The sequence below is a fragment of the Lactuca serriola genome, chromosome 8 (genome assembly GCF_051521515.1).
Source record: "Lactuca serriola cultivar US96UC23 chromosome 8, Lser_US96UC23_V15, whole genome shotgun sequence".
Lineage (NCBI taxonomy): Eukaryota > Viridiplantae > Streptophyta > Magnoliopsida > Asterales > Asteraceae > Lactuca > Lactuca serriola.
The window spans coordinates 170,689,941-170,705,950 of NC_136415.1; the positions used below are offsets into that span (position 1 = coordinate 170,689,941).

The window sequence follows — 16,010 nt, forward strand, 5'->3', positions numbered from 1 at the left end:
AAAACAAATTCTTTCTTGGCAAGAAATATCTCTAAATCTTCACCATCGCAGTTTCATTTTAAGAACCTCCAAATCGGCATTACTTTGTAATGGCGTTTGCATGACGACAAATTTTTTTCCTTCAAAATTATAATCGATCGCAACGTTGTTCTCTTTTAGTTGGATATATTGATCAAATTTTACTCCAAAATGATGGATAACGCTAGAACATGAACCAGGAGATGCTTTCTTTACTTTATTTCTTCCTATCGGCCGATATAGAGGTCGTTCATTTTCAACATCCACCGGCTCATAATGATGTTGATGTGTCCGGTCATCCGATTTTTATGAAAATATACTAGAAATATTTTTTAAAAATTAAGTTTTTTGCCGTTCAACGACTAGTCAAAGGTCAAGAGAGTCAAACCCACCCCTCGGTTTCCTATTCGTCGTTATGGTTCGTTGTCTACACCACAAAACACCACGACTATGATCGATCACAACCCATCGGGGTGGTGTTCACGATCATAGTTGTCGCCACGTAGACCTCGAATGTCCTCCGTGATTGGTGATCCAATTGGCCTTAAAAGCAATAAAAATTAAAAAGTGAAAAACAACTGATTAGACTTTGGTCCAAAGTCGTATTAGTCAAGTCTTTATGCATGGCTCGTTGGAGATGTGTGAGATGAGACGAATTTCCTTCTGAAAACTGGAGAGACACACATTTACCGAGAACCTTTTCTATGTTAGTAGTTTTGAATAACGTAGAGTCGTGAACTAGTAAGGCGACTGTTAGATTCTTGTCCCATAAACTTTAATTGCAAATTTAGACTCTGTGAATATAAAAGAATCCAGTTTCAAGGGATGCCATACATATTCAAGAATCAAGCCTTAGCCTACAACACCATCATATTTATTTCTTATTTTAATTTATATAAACTCCTCCCCCCTCCCGTTTTCATTATTTTCTGGTTCAAATGTCTCATCGATCTAAAGGAGCTGCCATTGGCATTGATCTTGGAACTACTTATTCATGTGCTGGAGTTTGGTTTCATAAAAAAAATCGGGTGGAAATCATACCTAATGAACAAGGAAACAAGATCACTCCATCTTTCATTGGTAGGCGAAGGTGCAAAAAACCAGATTGCAAGGAATCCGACAAACACAGTTTTTGGCAAGTTTTTTTTGTTAAAATTACTTAGACTTTATAAAAGAAGAATATGGATCAACGTTTTGTTTCTTTTTACGTTTAATTGACATATTCTATGATTGATCTCCTCAAATGTTTTTCAGATGTTAAGCGACTAATTGGAAGTAGGTTTACTGACCCACAAGTGCAAAAAGACATGAAGTCGTGGCCTTTCAAGGTAATTGAAGGACCCTCGGATAACCCAATTGTTGTAGTGGAGTTCAATGGCGAAGAGAAGAAATACGCACCAGATGAAGTATCTGCCATGGTTCTGAAGAAGATGAAAGAAGCATGTTTAAGTGCTGAATCCTAGTTTGCATTTTGTAAAAGATACGTTAAGGTTCAGTTGACATTTTTCCAAATCACAAAGCACGATTGTTCAAAACATGTTATTTTGATCCAAGCTTTCCACTTTATTTTACTTGTGTTGATAGATTGTGTTCCAAAGAGAGTTTCTTTTGATGCAATGTTGCATTGATACTCAACAGACATAACTATCAATTATCTTCTAATATTTTTGTGTTGTAGCAGCTAGGAGACTTGAATTAATGTTAACAAGCTTTAGTTGCTCGTGGGTGTTTTCCAAAAACCGGAAATAAAAAAATCAACCAATTTAATAAACTGATTGTGTGGATTTTTATATTTGTAAAAAACCATAAATTTCACTGGTTTGATTTTATGTGAAAATGAGCAAAGATTCTTGAAAAGGTTTGAGGTAATAAGTTAATAACTCTTTCTCTCAAAACTAGATTCTATGGGGAATCTTAAAACTTAGACTACAAAATGAACTGAATCACATTGGGGTTTCATTTCTATCTTCAATCATGTATTATCATGTCAAACTTTACATCGTTACAACACAAAAATCTCTGTAAACCAGATGAAATACACAAATCAACTGGATATTACAAACTAACCTAAAAAGTAAACAACAAATACATATTCTTACTCTTACTGAAGAGAATTATAAAAAAGAATCAACACCACCGATACACCAATTATCACTGGAAACGCAGTCACCAAGTACAATGCTCCGTATCCCTACACCAAACAAAATTCCCATTATTCAAAATGGCAAAATGGTAAAATCACAATAAACCAATAAACCACACATTGACACATGACATAACATGACAAACTTTTTACTAAGTTGATCTCAATGACACAAAAATCACGACATTGATTCGCTCTTGTTTGTGAAAAAGACGAGAATGTCTATGATTGAAAATAAATAAAAAGGTACCACAGCTGAAGGGACATCACTCTCGTCACTGCCATCTTCTTCTTCAATCTCTGCAGCTGTATCCCAGTCAACGTTAAGCCTCTTTGCAGCTAATTCTGGATCAATCCCAGTGTCTGTAGCCTTCGCATATTTCGATTTCCGTTTCCCCTTTTTTGTTGCTTCAACCTTTTGTTCACATGAATTCAGTTAAAAATACTTCGATTTTTCTCAAAATGTAACACAGTATACAAACCCTGGACGCGAAGCTGCTAAATGTACCTCTAAATTAGGCCATTGAACCATTTCCTCTGCCAGCATTTGAAGGGCAATCTTGTCTCTCGGGATTTTCCCTTCATTCACCTAAAACCAGAAGGATGACTATTCAGACTGATATATATAGGGTGTGATTGTTAATGGGTCTCTGTGATTTCAATTACATTTGAAGAACGATAGAAAAGGACTAACTTCTTCGAGAATTGCAGCTAACTCTTCTCGCGTTGGAGTATCAGCATCGTCGATCCCAAGAAGTCTCTTCCGCTCGACTTCTCGAGGGTCCTCAATCATCACTGTCAACTTCACCTACAAATTCGAAGCATAAAATCAATTGGCATAATCCGAAAGTTGAGTTAAAGTTATGTTTTTGAGCTTTCAGTGATTCAAGATCGAGTAAACAGAGGTTATCTTTACCTCACTAAACAGCATGTCTCTGTTTTTCTTCAGGAGCTCCAAAACCTGCACAATCAGAACGAGGACGAATTTTAAGAAAATACACAAACATGGGTTTGGGGAATTTTGAGCAAACGAGTCTAACTCTTTTGATTTGGGAAACATATTCGAGGTCTTGCGGATCTGGGTCTTCTTCAAATTCATCATCTTCTTCTTCTTCATCATCAGTTGTGGTTGCTGTGGTTGAAGTAGAATTGATATTAGATTCTGCAGGGAAACTCAATTCAGTCCCGGAATCTTCCTTGCTAGCACCAACAACCACAAGGCTTCTGGATGTATTTGTACTGCGGTGGCGCAGGTACTGTTTACGGTGGTGGGGGGAAGCGACGGAGAGGATGTGGGTGGATTGAGAGATGGAGCAAGTGGAAGTGGTGTAAAGTGGTATTGGGAATTGGGATGGAAGTCTCAACAAAGCCATTTCTAGTTGAATTTCTTGGGATAAATAATCTTGAAGAAGATTATGTTATGATTGGTGGCATACTTGTGTATTTGCTTTTGCTCTGTATTCTATGAGATTGATTCTATTCAATTGGTTGGTTGGTTCTTCATCATCTTCAGAAAATCGGAAACTTCACTCACACCCTCTGGTTTGCGTCAATTGCTGAATTGGGAAATCGGGATTTTTGAAATTAGAATCCAACCCAAAAATTAATTGGAGCCCAATAACTAGGTGAACAATCTCCTCTATCTAGGGCTGACCCAATTCACGTCGAGTCCAATTATGTGTAAGGAAATGAAGAATTGCATATAGCTACCATTTTATTGTTATTTTTTTTGGTTAATTAGGGCTATTTAATTTTGAAGCAAATACGTTCATTTTGAATAAAGTTATAGAAATATACATAGAGAAAGTTGTAGAGATAAACTAATTACATGTGTACAAGTCCAATAAGCCAATAAGTCTTTAAATACATGTTTATATACAAGTGTGTCATATATGTAAATGTTGAAAAAACAAATATATATATATATATATATATATATATATATATATATATATATATATATATATATATATATATATATATATATAGGTAAGGTTCAAATGAAAACAATTATACAATCGAGAACAAGAACAAATTTGGGCCACATATGTTTTTTTCCACACAACCCTCCCACGTACCGGCACGACAGAAGAACTTAATATTCATATGTAAATATAAACTACCACCACCGCAACTAATTGTAACGTCCCAAAATTCAAGACTAAAAATTTTCTTTTAATAAAACATTACTTAAAGCAAATTCATCAATCCAATTATAATCAGAGTATTAAATTCCAAAACACATGTTCATTATTAGAGTAAAACATTCACAGACTGTCTAATCTATGGTGTGTGCCATGCGATCACCCCGAGCTCTTTCCTCCGCTACCGTAAGTACCTGAAACCAAAACTGAAAACCGTAAGCACGAAGCTTAGTGAGTTCCCCACCCTACCACATACCATGCATAACCACATACTGCACATACTGGGCCACGCCCGCTATCCTAGGCCTCGTCCGCTACAACGGCCCCGCCGCTCCAGGCCCCGCCTGGCTTCGAGCCCCGCTCGGATACATATCTGTTTTACTTAGGCCTCGCCTGTCACAAGGCCTCGCCCACTAACATATAATAGCACATAAACATATCACATCACATCACATAAGCTAAATACATACTAACGGATCTTGTCCTAAGGCCTCGCCTATCTATGGGCCCCGCCCTTGTCCTGCTACTGATGAGTCATGGAACCCCGTGCATACTCCTACTGATAGTGAGGTACGGGCCCAGCCCACCCTCACTCCTACCCTAACTTGGGCCTCGCCCCTGATCTGATGCTACTGAGATGTGGAACACCATCCACACTCTGCTATTGGTGAGATACGGGACCTCGCCCACTCTTACCTCCCTACCAGGCACATACAAGTATCACACAGACAGCAAGTATAAACGATCACATAAACCATTCCTTGGGCACCCGCCCTCTATCATTGGACCTCGTCCCGAATATCATACTAGCATACTGTGCCTAGGGCTAACCCCCGGGTCTTCTACTCACAACTACATGGGCCGGCATTGTGGCCGTAGACCCATTCATACAAAGGGAAACTTGTTGGATATAGTGTCTAAGTCCATAACTATATTTGGTATGTACTTGATCCGACCCGGCATGGTCCATTTAGGTTGCACTTCACCCGAACAATTTATGGATAAGCTTTTGAGAATAGTACAAGTTATGATTTATTAATATATTATAAGTTCTAATATATTAATATAAGATCATATTATTTAATTAGTATTGATCTATAATTAATCTAGAATTAATTTAGAGATCAAAAGTATTACTAATTAAATATGGGCTTCTACATTTATATAGTGTGGGCTAATGCTTATTTGGAATGGGCTAGGCTTGCATGGAAAGTCCATGGATACTCCATGGAGCTTTAACCCATGGATCTCATGGAAATGAAGAGACATGGGTATTAGGGTTTACATGGATGTAACCCTAATCCACCACACTATATAAAGGAGGCTTTGGTTCTTGAAATCACACTAGTTGAGGTGAGTAAAGCAAGAGGGCCGATTTCAAGATAGTAGTGACTATTCTCTCAAAGTTCCAAGTTTGTGGTGATTTGTGATTTCCATTTGAGGCATCCACACTATTGGTGCTAGGCTCTAAAACTCCAAGGAATCAACTACAACTACAAGGTAAGTATTTCTACTAGCTTTATTTGAATCATGTTCCCCATGCCATGCTAGTTAGGATATGAACCTTGGAAAAAATAATTATTTGCATGTATCTTAGACAAACATAGATCCAAGGTTTATTAGGGTTGCATGTACACTTAGGAAGTGTTAGAATGCTCAAAACCCATCAGTGGTATCAGAGCCTAGGTTTCTTTGTTTGATACTTGATGCAAAATATTGGAAAAAGTCGAAAAACTTGTTGTCTGCCTGATGAACTCGCCGAGTCCATAGGGGGACTCGCCGAGTTCATGTGTATCTTCATCCTACTCGGCGAGTAGGTTCGTGCACTCGACGAGTAGGAGCCACAGAATGCAGATTTTCGACTTTTGCTGCTGGAAATGGACTAGAAACATTACGCTAAACTGTTTTGGTGTTATAAAACTTGTTTTAAACGGTGTAATGTTTGTTCTAATCCATTTACAATGGCTAATATCAATTTTTCATGATTATATGTGTTCATATGATCTTGAAACTTTGATATGGATATTCATGTTCTTGATCTTATGAATTTAGATGATCATAGGAATTACTTGTAACCTACTTGGTAGTTTAATTCTTGATCATAATGCGTTTTAATGGAGTCCATAACTTGTCCTCAAGTTATGGAAAACCAAGAGTCACACTTGAATTAAAACCATTAAAAGAACACAAGAGTTAGAAAAATGAAGAGTCTTCATTTTTATTACTCTATTTAACTCATAAGTTACAAGAAATGAAAAGTTTTGAAAGTTTACAAAATTTTCCCTCAAGTTTCGGAACAAGTAAAGTCATATTAAAAACTTTAGTTCCAACCCTTAGAATTTTAAAAGTTAAAATTCAACCCTTATACTTATAATATTATAAGTTAATAATAATATATATATGTATAAGATCAAAGTCGTCTTACCGCTAGTACGCCTCATTCACGAAGCTAGTCTATAAAGTGGGTATAAGGTTGTTGCCTATAAAATGGCAACTTAATGGGTGTCCTCTCTCACCCACCGCTTGCTTGACTGGTGGAGGGTCGTTAGCTGAACGGGTAAGACAAGGACTTATAAATTCTCATTTAAAAGTATGATGAATATTATAAAGTAACTAAATGTTTTATTAAATTCTCAATCTTAATTACTTTAGGAAAAATGTGAATAAAGTGCTAATCCATGAAATTACACTTTACACTTTGTCTAAGTCGTTAGTGGAGCGTGTGTGGTTAACCGGCACACTAACTTGAACTTAACAAGGTAGGTAACGGGTGACTTAATGTTTATCATAGTATCGATGGAGCGTGTGTGGTTAACCGGCACATCGATTGAAGGGTAATACATTAAGGGTACCAAGTAATTTGCATGGTTACTTCACACCTCGTTTTGTGATCCTCAGCATCCCAGTCACAAAACTTGGAGGGCACACTCGAGATTGAAACATGCCTTTGAAAAGTTCATTGAATCTCAAAAGAATCTAGGAGTTTCTAAGAACCAAATTAAATATTTTTAATATTTCCTCTTTGGTGGAAATTGGTGAATCGTCATTCACCTACCTTTCAAATATGTTATTACTTAGATTACGACATACCTCTTCTAAGTATAATATATTGTGATTGGGTCCTAGCCTTAATACTACATTTGGGTGTTTTATTAAGGACTATCTCTATATCTAAACTAACCCTTTCTTTCTTCTCTTTTTAGATGTCTGCAAACAACATTGCTTCTGGCTCTAATCCTAGTGGCTCCTTTTCTCTTATGAACTTGTGTGGGAAAGTCACTTTTGATGGATCCAACTTTAATGAATGGATCAGAAACATCAGAATGATCACTCGCTACGAGGACAAGGAATATGTCCTCGATAAGGAGCTTAAGGAGATTGATGAGACAGTTGCTACTCCTCAAGAGATCGCTGAGTTTAGGGCACATGAAAGGGATGCCACCAAGGTGGCATGCATCATGATGGCCACTATGACTGCGGATCTCCAAAAATCCTATGAAGATTTCAATCCCTATGAGATGCACCAAGACTTGATGGAGAGATACCATCAAAGTGCTCGTCAAGAGAGGTATGAAATCATCTCCTCCATGATAACAACTCGCATGAAGGATGGTGAACCCATCACGGGCCACATGCAGAAAATGCAAAGATTTGTGGACCGTTTGCTGAAGCTTAATGTGAACTTCCCCGAGGAGCTTGCAATAGATATCATTTTGCACTCCTTACCTTCATGTTATGATCAATTCCGCATGACATACCACATGAACAAGGAAGAGGTCACACTCAGCAAACTTCAAGGACTCTTAAAGACCGCGGAAAGTGGTCTTAAGGGTAAGGCGATTGTTACTTCTACTCCTACCAACTCCGCCCCTGTCTTGGCAATCGGGAAAGGGAAGGGTAAGAAGAGGAAGAGCCCCTCGAAGGGTACCAAGGCTAAGACCCTTGAAGGCTCCTCTTTTGGAACCAAGAAAGGTTTCGTCACTCCTTCGTCTAACCCAAAAGAGGCTGAATGCTTCTATTGTCATGAAAAGGCACATTGGAAGCGGAACTGCCCAAAGTACTAGCAAGATGTGAAGGATGGGAAAGTTAAACCCAATCATGCAGGTATTTACACTATCATTTCTTATAACTCACCCAATTCTAACTCTTGGGTCCTTGATACCGGTTGTGGTATTCATATTTGTTGTGACTTGCAGGGACTAAGAAGAAGTGAGAATGTAGAGCAAGGAAGGATAAACTTAATCATGGGGAATAGGAAAGTTACACCTGTCACCAAGATTGGAGTTTATACTTTATCGCTAAGTAGTGGGTTTAATTTAGATTTGAATAAATGTTGTTACTCGCCAGAAATGGCAAGAAATATTATTTCCTTTCATGCATTGTATAAACAAGGGTTTACCTTTTCATTTAATAATGAAGTTGGTTCTATTGATGCTTTCTTTAATAATGTTCTTTATTTTAAAGCATTACCTTGTGATGGTGTGTATGAAGCTGTGTCTGTTGTAGATAACTTAGGAAATAATGTATTGTGTATTGATTCTGTGAATAATAATAACCTGGATAAAGCATCACTATGGCATTGTCGTCTTGGACATATAAGCAAGAAACGCATAGGCCAACTCCAAAAGGATGGAGTCTTGGAGTCATTTGACCTAAAGTCTGATGATAGTTGCGAATCATGTTTACTTGGAAAAATGACAAAGTCACCCTTCACAGGTTCTTGTGAGAGGGGTGAAGGTTTGTTGGACCTTGTACACACGGATGTGTGTGGACCATTCAAACATGCCACAAGGGATGCTAATCGTTATTATTTGACTTTTACTGATGATTACAGTAGATATGGATATGTCTACTTAATCAAGCATAATTCAGAGACTTTCGAAAGGTTTAAGGAATTTAAACAGGAAGTCGAGAATCAATTGGGCAGGAACATTAAGATGCTTCGATTCGATCGAGGTGGTGAGTATCTTAGTTCAGAGTTCCTCGATTATCTTAGAGAATGTGGGATTGTCTCACAATTGACACCTCCCCGGACACCACAGTTGAATGGTGTAGCTGAGAGGCGTAATCGAACCTTGTTGGATATGTTTCGTTCCATGATGAGTCGAGCTTCGCTACCAATCTCATTTTGGGGGTATGCCTTAGAGACTGCCGCCCATATCCTTAATCTAGTCCCTACAAAGAAAGTTGCCAAAACTCCTCACGCGATGTGGACTGGTAAAGTACCCAAACTAGACCACATCAAGATTTGGGGTTGCGAGGCTTTTGTGAGGCGCGAGACTCATGATAAGCTAGAACCCCGAAGCGAGAGGTGTATTTTCATCGGCTACCTACAAAGATCCTTTGGTTACCTCTTCTACAGACCTAGTGATAATGTGGTCTTTGTAGCAAGAAGAGGAGTCTTTCAAGAGAGAGGGTTTATAAGCCAAGGAGACAGTGGGAGGTAAATTGACCTTGAAGAACTTCAAGAGTCAGGTGGTGAAGGAACTTCAAACCCTAGCCCTTAACCTGAGGAGGAAACTCCTGTTGAGCCAACTGAAGAATCTATACCTCTGAGGCGTTCCACCAGAGTTAGGAATGCACCTGAGCATTATTATGGTTTTCATATTACTGCAAAAGGTGAGACACTTATCAGTGATAACACACTGGTAAATCTGGATGAGCCTAACAGCTACACGGAAGCCATGGCAGGCCCTGAGGCTGCTAAATGGAAAGAGGCTATGGATAGCGAGATACAGTCCATGTATGACAATCAAGTTTGGAACTTGGTTGACAATGTACCTGATCGAAATGTAGTTGGGTGCAAATAGATCTTCAAGAAGAAGACCAACATGGATGGTAATGTACACACTTATAAGGCACGACTAGTTGCAAAGGGTTATTCTCAAACTCCGGGAGTTGATTATGATGATACCTTTTCACCAGTAGCCAAGATTAAGTCTATTAGGGTTCTATTAGCCATTGCTGCATTTCATGACTATGAAATATGGCAAATGGATGTCAAAACCGCTTTCCTTAATGGAAAGTTGGCTGAAGATGTTTACATGGTTCAGCCAGAGGGTTTTGTCAGTACAGAGTACCCCAATAGAGTGTGTAAACTCGAGAAATCCATTTATGGATTGAACAGGCACCTCGCAGATGGAATCTTTGCTTTGATGAGGAAGTCAAGGAATTTGGCTTTTCAAGGAGTGAAGATGAATCGTGTGTCTATATCAAGGCTAGTAGGAGCATAGTCAACTTTTTAGTACTGTATGTGGATGACATACTACTCATAGGAAATGACATCCCAACCCTGCAGGAAGTAAAGTCCTGGCTTGGGAAGTGTTTCGCTATGAAGGACCTTGGTGAAGCTGCCTATATCCTAAGGATAAGGATTTTGAGAAACAGGAGTAAAAGACTAATTGGACTTAGTCAAAGCACCTATGTGGACAAAGTGTTGAAAAGATTCAACATGCATAACTCCAAGAAAGGTGAGTTACCCATTCAGAGTAACGCCAGATTGAGTAAGACACAAAGCCCTAGTACTGAGGCTGAGATAGCAGAAATGAGTCGACTACCTTATGCTTTAGCTGTAGGATCGATCATGTAGGCTATGACGTGTACTCGACCTGATGTAGCTTTTTCTTTGAGCATGGTTAGCAGGTATCAGGATAACCCTGGCAAGGCACACTGGACTGCGGTAAAGAATATCCTTAAGTACCTGCGAAGGACTAAGGACTGGGTCCTTACCCTTGGTGGGAGTGATAGCATGAGAGTTGTAGGGTACAGTGATGCTAGCTTTCAGACTGACAGGGATAATTTCCGCTCTCAGTCGGGCTGGGTCTTTACCCTAAACGGAGGGGCAATTACTTGGAAAAGTTCCAAGCAGGAGACAGTGGCTGATTCCACTTGTGAATCAGAGTATATAGCAGCAAGCAAGGCAGCAAAGGAGGCTATATGGCTAAAGAACTTCATCGGAGACCTTGGAGTTGTACCAGCTATAAAGGAGCCAATGGAGATTTTCGATGACAGCAATAGTGTGGTTGCCTTAGCCAAGGAACCAAGAGATCATGGGAGATCCAGACACATTGAAAGAAAATATCACTTCATCAGACATCGAATAGAAGAAGGAATCCTCGTGGCAAAGAGGGTATCATCGGATGAGAACCCAGCAAATCCCCTCACGAAGGGACTGACTCGGGCTAAGCATCTCCAACATGATCAGAGCATAGGGCTGAAGGATGATATCAATTTTAGTAGTTAGATAATCTTGAAATTTGTAAAATTGTAATTGACATTTGATGATAAATAAAAGTTGTTATTTATGAGTAAAGTGTTGCTATCACTTGTCAATTGTTTACTATATTTCTTTTGCATGTTTTGACTTCCAGAATAATTATGTTTGGTATATCATATTATTCAAACCTCCACAGTCGGTCATATGTCGGAAGTAGGTATGAATCAAGACTGTCATGATTGGTTGCAGAGGTCTAAGGTGTTGGACATGGCTACAACAATCATGAGTGCTCATTATTTCTGAGCATTGGATTCAACCCATGCTCACTGGAATCACTTCATGGAATTTATCTCGAGTGATCGTGAAACGGTAATATCATATAAGTCTTCAAACCTAGAGATATGATTTGTTACTTACAAGTTGGTTATACATTGATTGTACGAAAACGCATTGGTAACTCGATGTTATAAAACGTGCTTTTGTGTATAATACAATGAGTGGTAGAACAAACATATGAGTCGAAGTTTATATGTTCCTTCTAGGATTAGCAGCGATATCTAGGCCCCTCGATGATTTTTTTTTACCTATGTACCAGGCCTGGTCAGAACTAAATTGATGTGTTCAGTTAAGTTCTATGTCAAACAAATCGGAACAAATGTTGGACAATAAGTAAGACCATGTTCCATGTATTTGTCCGGCTGATATCTAGAACAGAGGATTATATGATCACTTATCTAAAATGGCGCGTTCTAGTTCAACAGAGTTTAAAGAGCTACGATTGCTGATCGGTTCCTGAAGTCATACTTGCAACTATAGTTATTAGACTTATCCAATTGGGAGACTGTTGGATACAATGTCTAAGTCCACAACTATATTTGGTATGTACTTGACCCGACCCAGCATGGTCCATTTGGGTTGCACTTCACCCGAACAATTTATGGATAAGCTTTTGAGAATAGTACAAGTTATGATTTATTAATATATTATAAGTTCTAATATATTAATATAAGATCATATTATTTAATTAGTATTGATCTATAATTAATCTAGGATTAATTTAGAGATCAAAAGTATTACTAATTAAATATGGGCTTCTACATTTATATAGTGTGGGCTAATGCTTATTTGGAATGGGCTAGGCTTGCATGGAAAGTCCATGGATACTCCATGGAGCTTTAACCCATGGATCTCCTGGAAATGAAGAGACATGGGTATTAGGGTTTACATGGATGTAACCCTAATCCACACTATATAAAGGAGGCTTTGGTTCTTGAAATCACACTAGTTGAGGTGAGTAAAGCAAGAGGGCCGATTTCAAGATAGTAGTGACTATTCTCTCAAAGTTCCAAGTTTGTGGTGATTTGTGATTTCCATTTGAGGCATCCACACTATTGGTGCTAGGCTCTAAAACTCCAAGGAATCAACTACAACTACAAGGTAAGTATTTCTACTAGCTTTATTTGAATCATGTTCCCCATGCCATGCTAGTTAGGATATGAACCTTGGAAAAAATAATTATTTGCACGTATCTTAGACAAACATAGATCCAAGGTTTATTAGGGTTGCATGTACACTTAGGAAGTGTTCGAATGCTCAAAACCCATCAAAACTCACCTGCACTGGCTGAACTGGCTGATGAACCCACTAGCTGCTGCCCGGCAACTCTCTGAACTCCTGCTCCACTCGCTCCCCGAGCTACCAATATCAATGCAACACTGAGTCTAACTGACCCCCGAAAGACAACCAAGTCAACTCTGGCCAAAGTCAAAGTCCTGGTCAAATTCAACCTTCCAGGTCAACCCTACTCGCCGAGTTCATATGTTCAGAGTCCCTCTCTTTGCGACTCAACTCGCCGAGTCAGTCCATGACTCGCCGAGTCTACCGATTTCCGAGTCCTGACCTGTCCAAATCACCGAGTCTCCACTCGACTCACTGATTCGAGTCTCAAATTGAAGGGTTTGGGGTTTCGCGACCTGACTCACCGAGTCCAAGGCAATCTTCGACTAACTCGCCGAGTTGTTCATCCAACTCGCCGAGTTCCTACCCAACTTCATCTGACTCGACGAGCTGTTCATCCCACTCGTCGAGTTCCTCCAAATCTTCATGCTACTCGCCGAGTCCACTCAAAGGACTCGCCGAGTCCATTCAGATCTCCATACATGCAGAGGACTTTTGAGTCATGCATGGACTCCAAATTGTAGATCTACCCTTCCCAAGCCTATTCCTCACGTAAAGTTGCAAACTTTACGTGTAGAGAAGGAGATCTAGGCAAAATACACCATACACTAGGGTTTAAGGCAAAGAGGCTCCATAATCAACTCAAGGGCAGATACTTTATGCTTCTCAAGACCATAATACGCTTAGATCTGAAGTAGCAACTCTAGATCCGGCTTCTAACCCAAATGGATCACTACTCATGGCTAAAAGCCCCAAAACTCTCAACCAAAATAGATCTAAAGGAAGCGAAACGACTTAATACCTTCAAATGCTCAGAAGTATCTTCCCAATCCCAGATCTATAGCCCCCTCCCTGCACCTTCAAGATCCTTCTTCCTTCTCCAAGTTTTAATGCACTCTTCAAGGCAACAATTGGCTCAATTAATGGATATGGCGGCTAGGGTTTGGCATTTTGGGTTAAAGAGGTAGCAAAGGAACCCTAAGGAAGAGAATGAGGCGCTCAAATAGGCTCCAAGCCTCGAATTTAGGGTTTTCCTCATACAGACCAGACTCACCGAGTCTCCTTGGCCGACTCGCCGAGTCGGTCACTTACTCCTCGACCCGGATCCCGCTCGGACTCGCTGACTTCCTCCTTGGACTCGCCGAGTCTCCCCTTAAAGTTAGGGTTTTCTTTCCTTTCTTGGCCTTCAAAACTTTGGGTGTTACACTAATGCAACCACCACTGAGCCACATATTTCTTTTTGTGTTGGATTAGTGTCTAAGTCCATAACTATTTTGGTATGTACTTGACTCGATGGTGCATGGTCCTTTTGGGTTGCCTTCACCAAAGCAACTTGATAGGATGAATTATGGAGAGAAAGGATTAAATATGATTTATTAATATATTATGAGAATAATATATTAAAGGAGAAATCATATTGTTTAATTAATATTAGTCAATAATTAATTGATAATTAGTTTTGTGACTAAAAGAGATAAATTAAAACTTAAGGGACTGGAATTGTAATTATAAGATAATTGCAATTTGGGCCATGGATTGTCTTAAATTAAGGAGTGGACGAATTCTATGGGGAAACCCATAAGGAAATCGTCCAAGGCCCTAATTAAAGGAGTCCATGGGTTGCTTAGGGCTTAAGCATCCAAATTAGGGTTTCCTTGTTAGATAACCCTAATTGCCTAACTATATATAAGACCCTTATGACCAAAAAACATGGGAAAAGCTTTATTCTAAGGTTAGAACATGTTTTGGGCAGCCTCCATCCTCTCTCCTCTTCATCCTCTTGCTTATGGTGTTTGTGAACCATTAGAGGAGTGACAATTGTGACTCTAAGCTTTCTAAAGTCAATACAAGGAGATTTAGGATTGTTATTGCTACATAACAATCAAGGTAACATCTTAAACCTATTCTCATGTTAATATGATTACTTGAATGTTAGAATTAGGGTTTATAGTCTTGGATAACTTGCATGTACAATAGAGAAACCTAGATCCAAGCATTAGGGTTTGTATGAGCACATAGGATGTTCTTAGGACCAAAACCCATCAGTGGTATCAGAGCCTAGATTGGTTTGTATTGTATTGATGCCTTGTATGTTGAAAAAATTCATTTTTTGTGGATCTGCTTGCTGAACTCGCCGAGTCCATGCTGACTCGACGAGTCCATGCCTGACTCGACGAGTCGGCTGCTCAGAATGAGGGAAAACTGGGATTTCTTGCTGGTTTTGCTTGAGGATACTTGCCTTATCATATTAGATCAATATAAATCCGATTTTTTTGATATATATGACTATATTCTTGATCTAATTGAAGATATTTATCAATTAATAAAATATTTGTTTCCTCATGTGATAATTGATTAATTATTTTGATTAAATTGGTAAATTGTTTTGCAAGAAATCATTAAATAAATCAAATATGGATGATTATGTGATTAATTGTTAATTAAGATTATTTGTTATTTGATCCTTGTGTTATGAAAAGTTTCACATTTTCCCCTTTAGGTTTTATAGTTTAAATTTGACCTCAAAAGTTTTGTTGTTTTGAAATTTAAATAGTTGAAACCCTAATGTTTTGAAAAAGGTTTCAAAACTTGCCCTCAAGTTTTGGAATTTAAATTTTGATTAATTGTTTAATTTTGATGTATATTTAAATTCTAAACCCTAATGTTTTGAAATGTTTCAAAACTTGCCCTCAAGTTTTGGAATTTAAAAGTTGATTAAAGGTTTAATTTAGGAATGTTAAATTCTAAAACCCTAGTATTGTTTTTGAAAAGTTCAAATCACACCCTTATGGTTTTATAATTAATTAAGGTG

At 38.6% G+C, this 16,010-nt stretch overlaps 1 protein-coding gene and 1 pseudogene across 1 annotated transcript; one reads left to right on the plus strand and one right to left on the minus strand.

Annotated features, from left to right (window-relative positions):
• Positions 1 to 956: 956 nt before the first annotated feature.
• Positions 957 to 1,481, plus strand: LOC145067611 (heat shock cognate 70 kDa protein pseudogene; annotated as a pseudogene).
• Positions 1,482 to 1,952: 471 nt separating this feature from the next.
• On the minus strand, positions 1,953 to 3,703 carry CEST (death domain associated protein). Its single transcript, XM_079016474.1, has 6 exons — positions 3,202 to 3,703; positions 3,078 to 3,122; positions 2,856 to 2,969; positions 2,670 to 2,750; positions 2,412 to 2,576; positions 1,953 to 2,209 (listed from the first exon to the last, which is right to left on the minus strand). Exons 1-6 carry the CDS (start codon positions 3,532 to 3,534, stop codon positions 2,120 to 2,122), a joined length of 828 nt encoding a protein of 275 aa, XP_078872600.1. The 5' UTR covers positions 3,535 to 3,703; the 3' UTR covers positions 1,953 to 2,119.
• Between the last annotated feature and the right edge of the window lie 12,307 nt (positions 3,704 to 16,010).

What these genes read in the sequence shown, in the direction of transcription:
- CEST (XM_079016474.1), bottom strand. Translation starts at nt 3,534, where the DNA reads ATGGCTTTGTTGAGACTTCCATCCCAATTCCCAATACCACTTTACACC. An exon ending in TTCAATGGCCTAATTTAGAG is followed by an intron (nt 2,577 to 2,669) that starts GTACATTTAGCA and finishes TGTGAACAAAAG; the next exon opens with GTTGAAGCAACAAAAAAGGG. An exon ending in GTGATGTCCCTTCAGCTGTG is followed by an intron (nt 2,210 to 2,411) that starts GTACCTTTTTAT and finishes TGTTTGGTGTAG; the next exon opens with GGATACGGAGCATTGTACTT.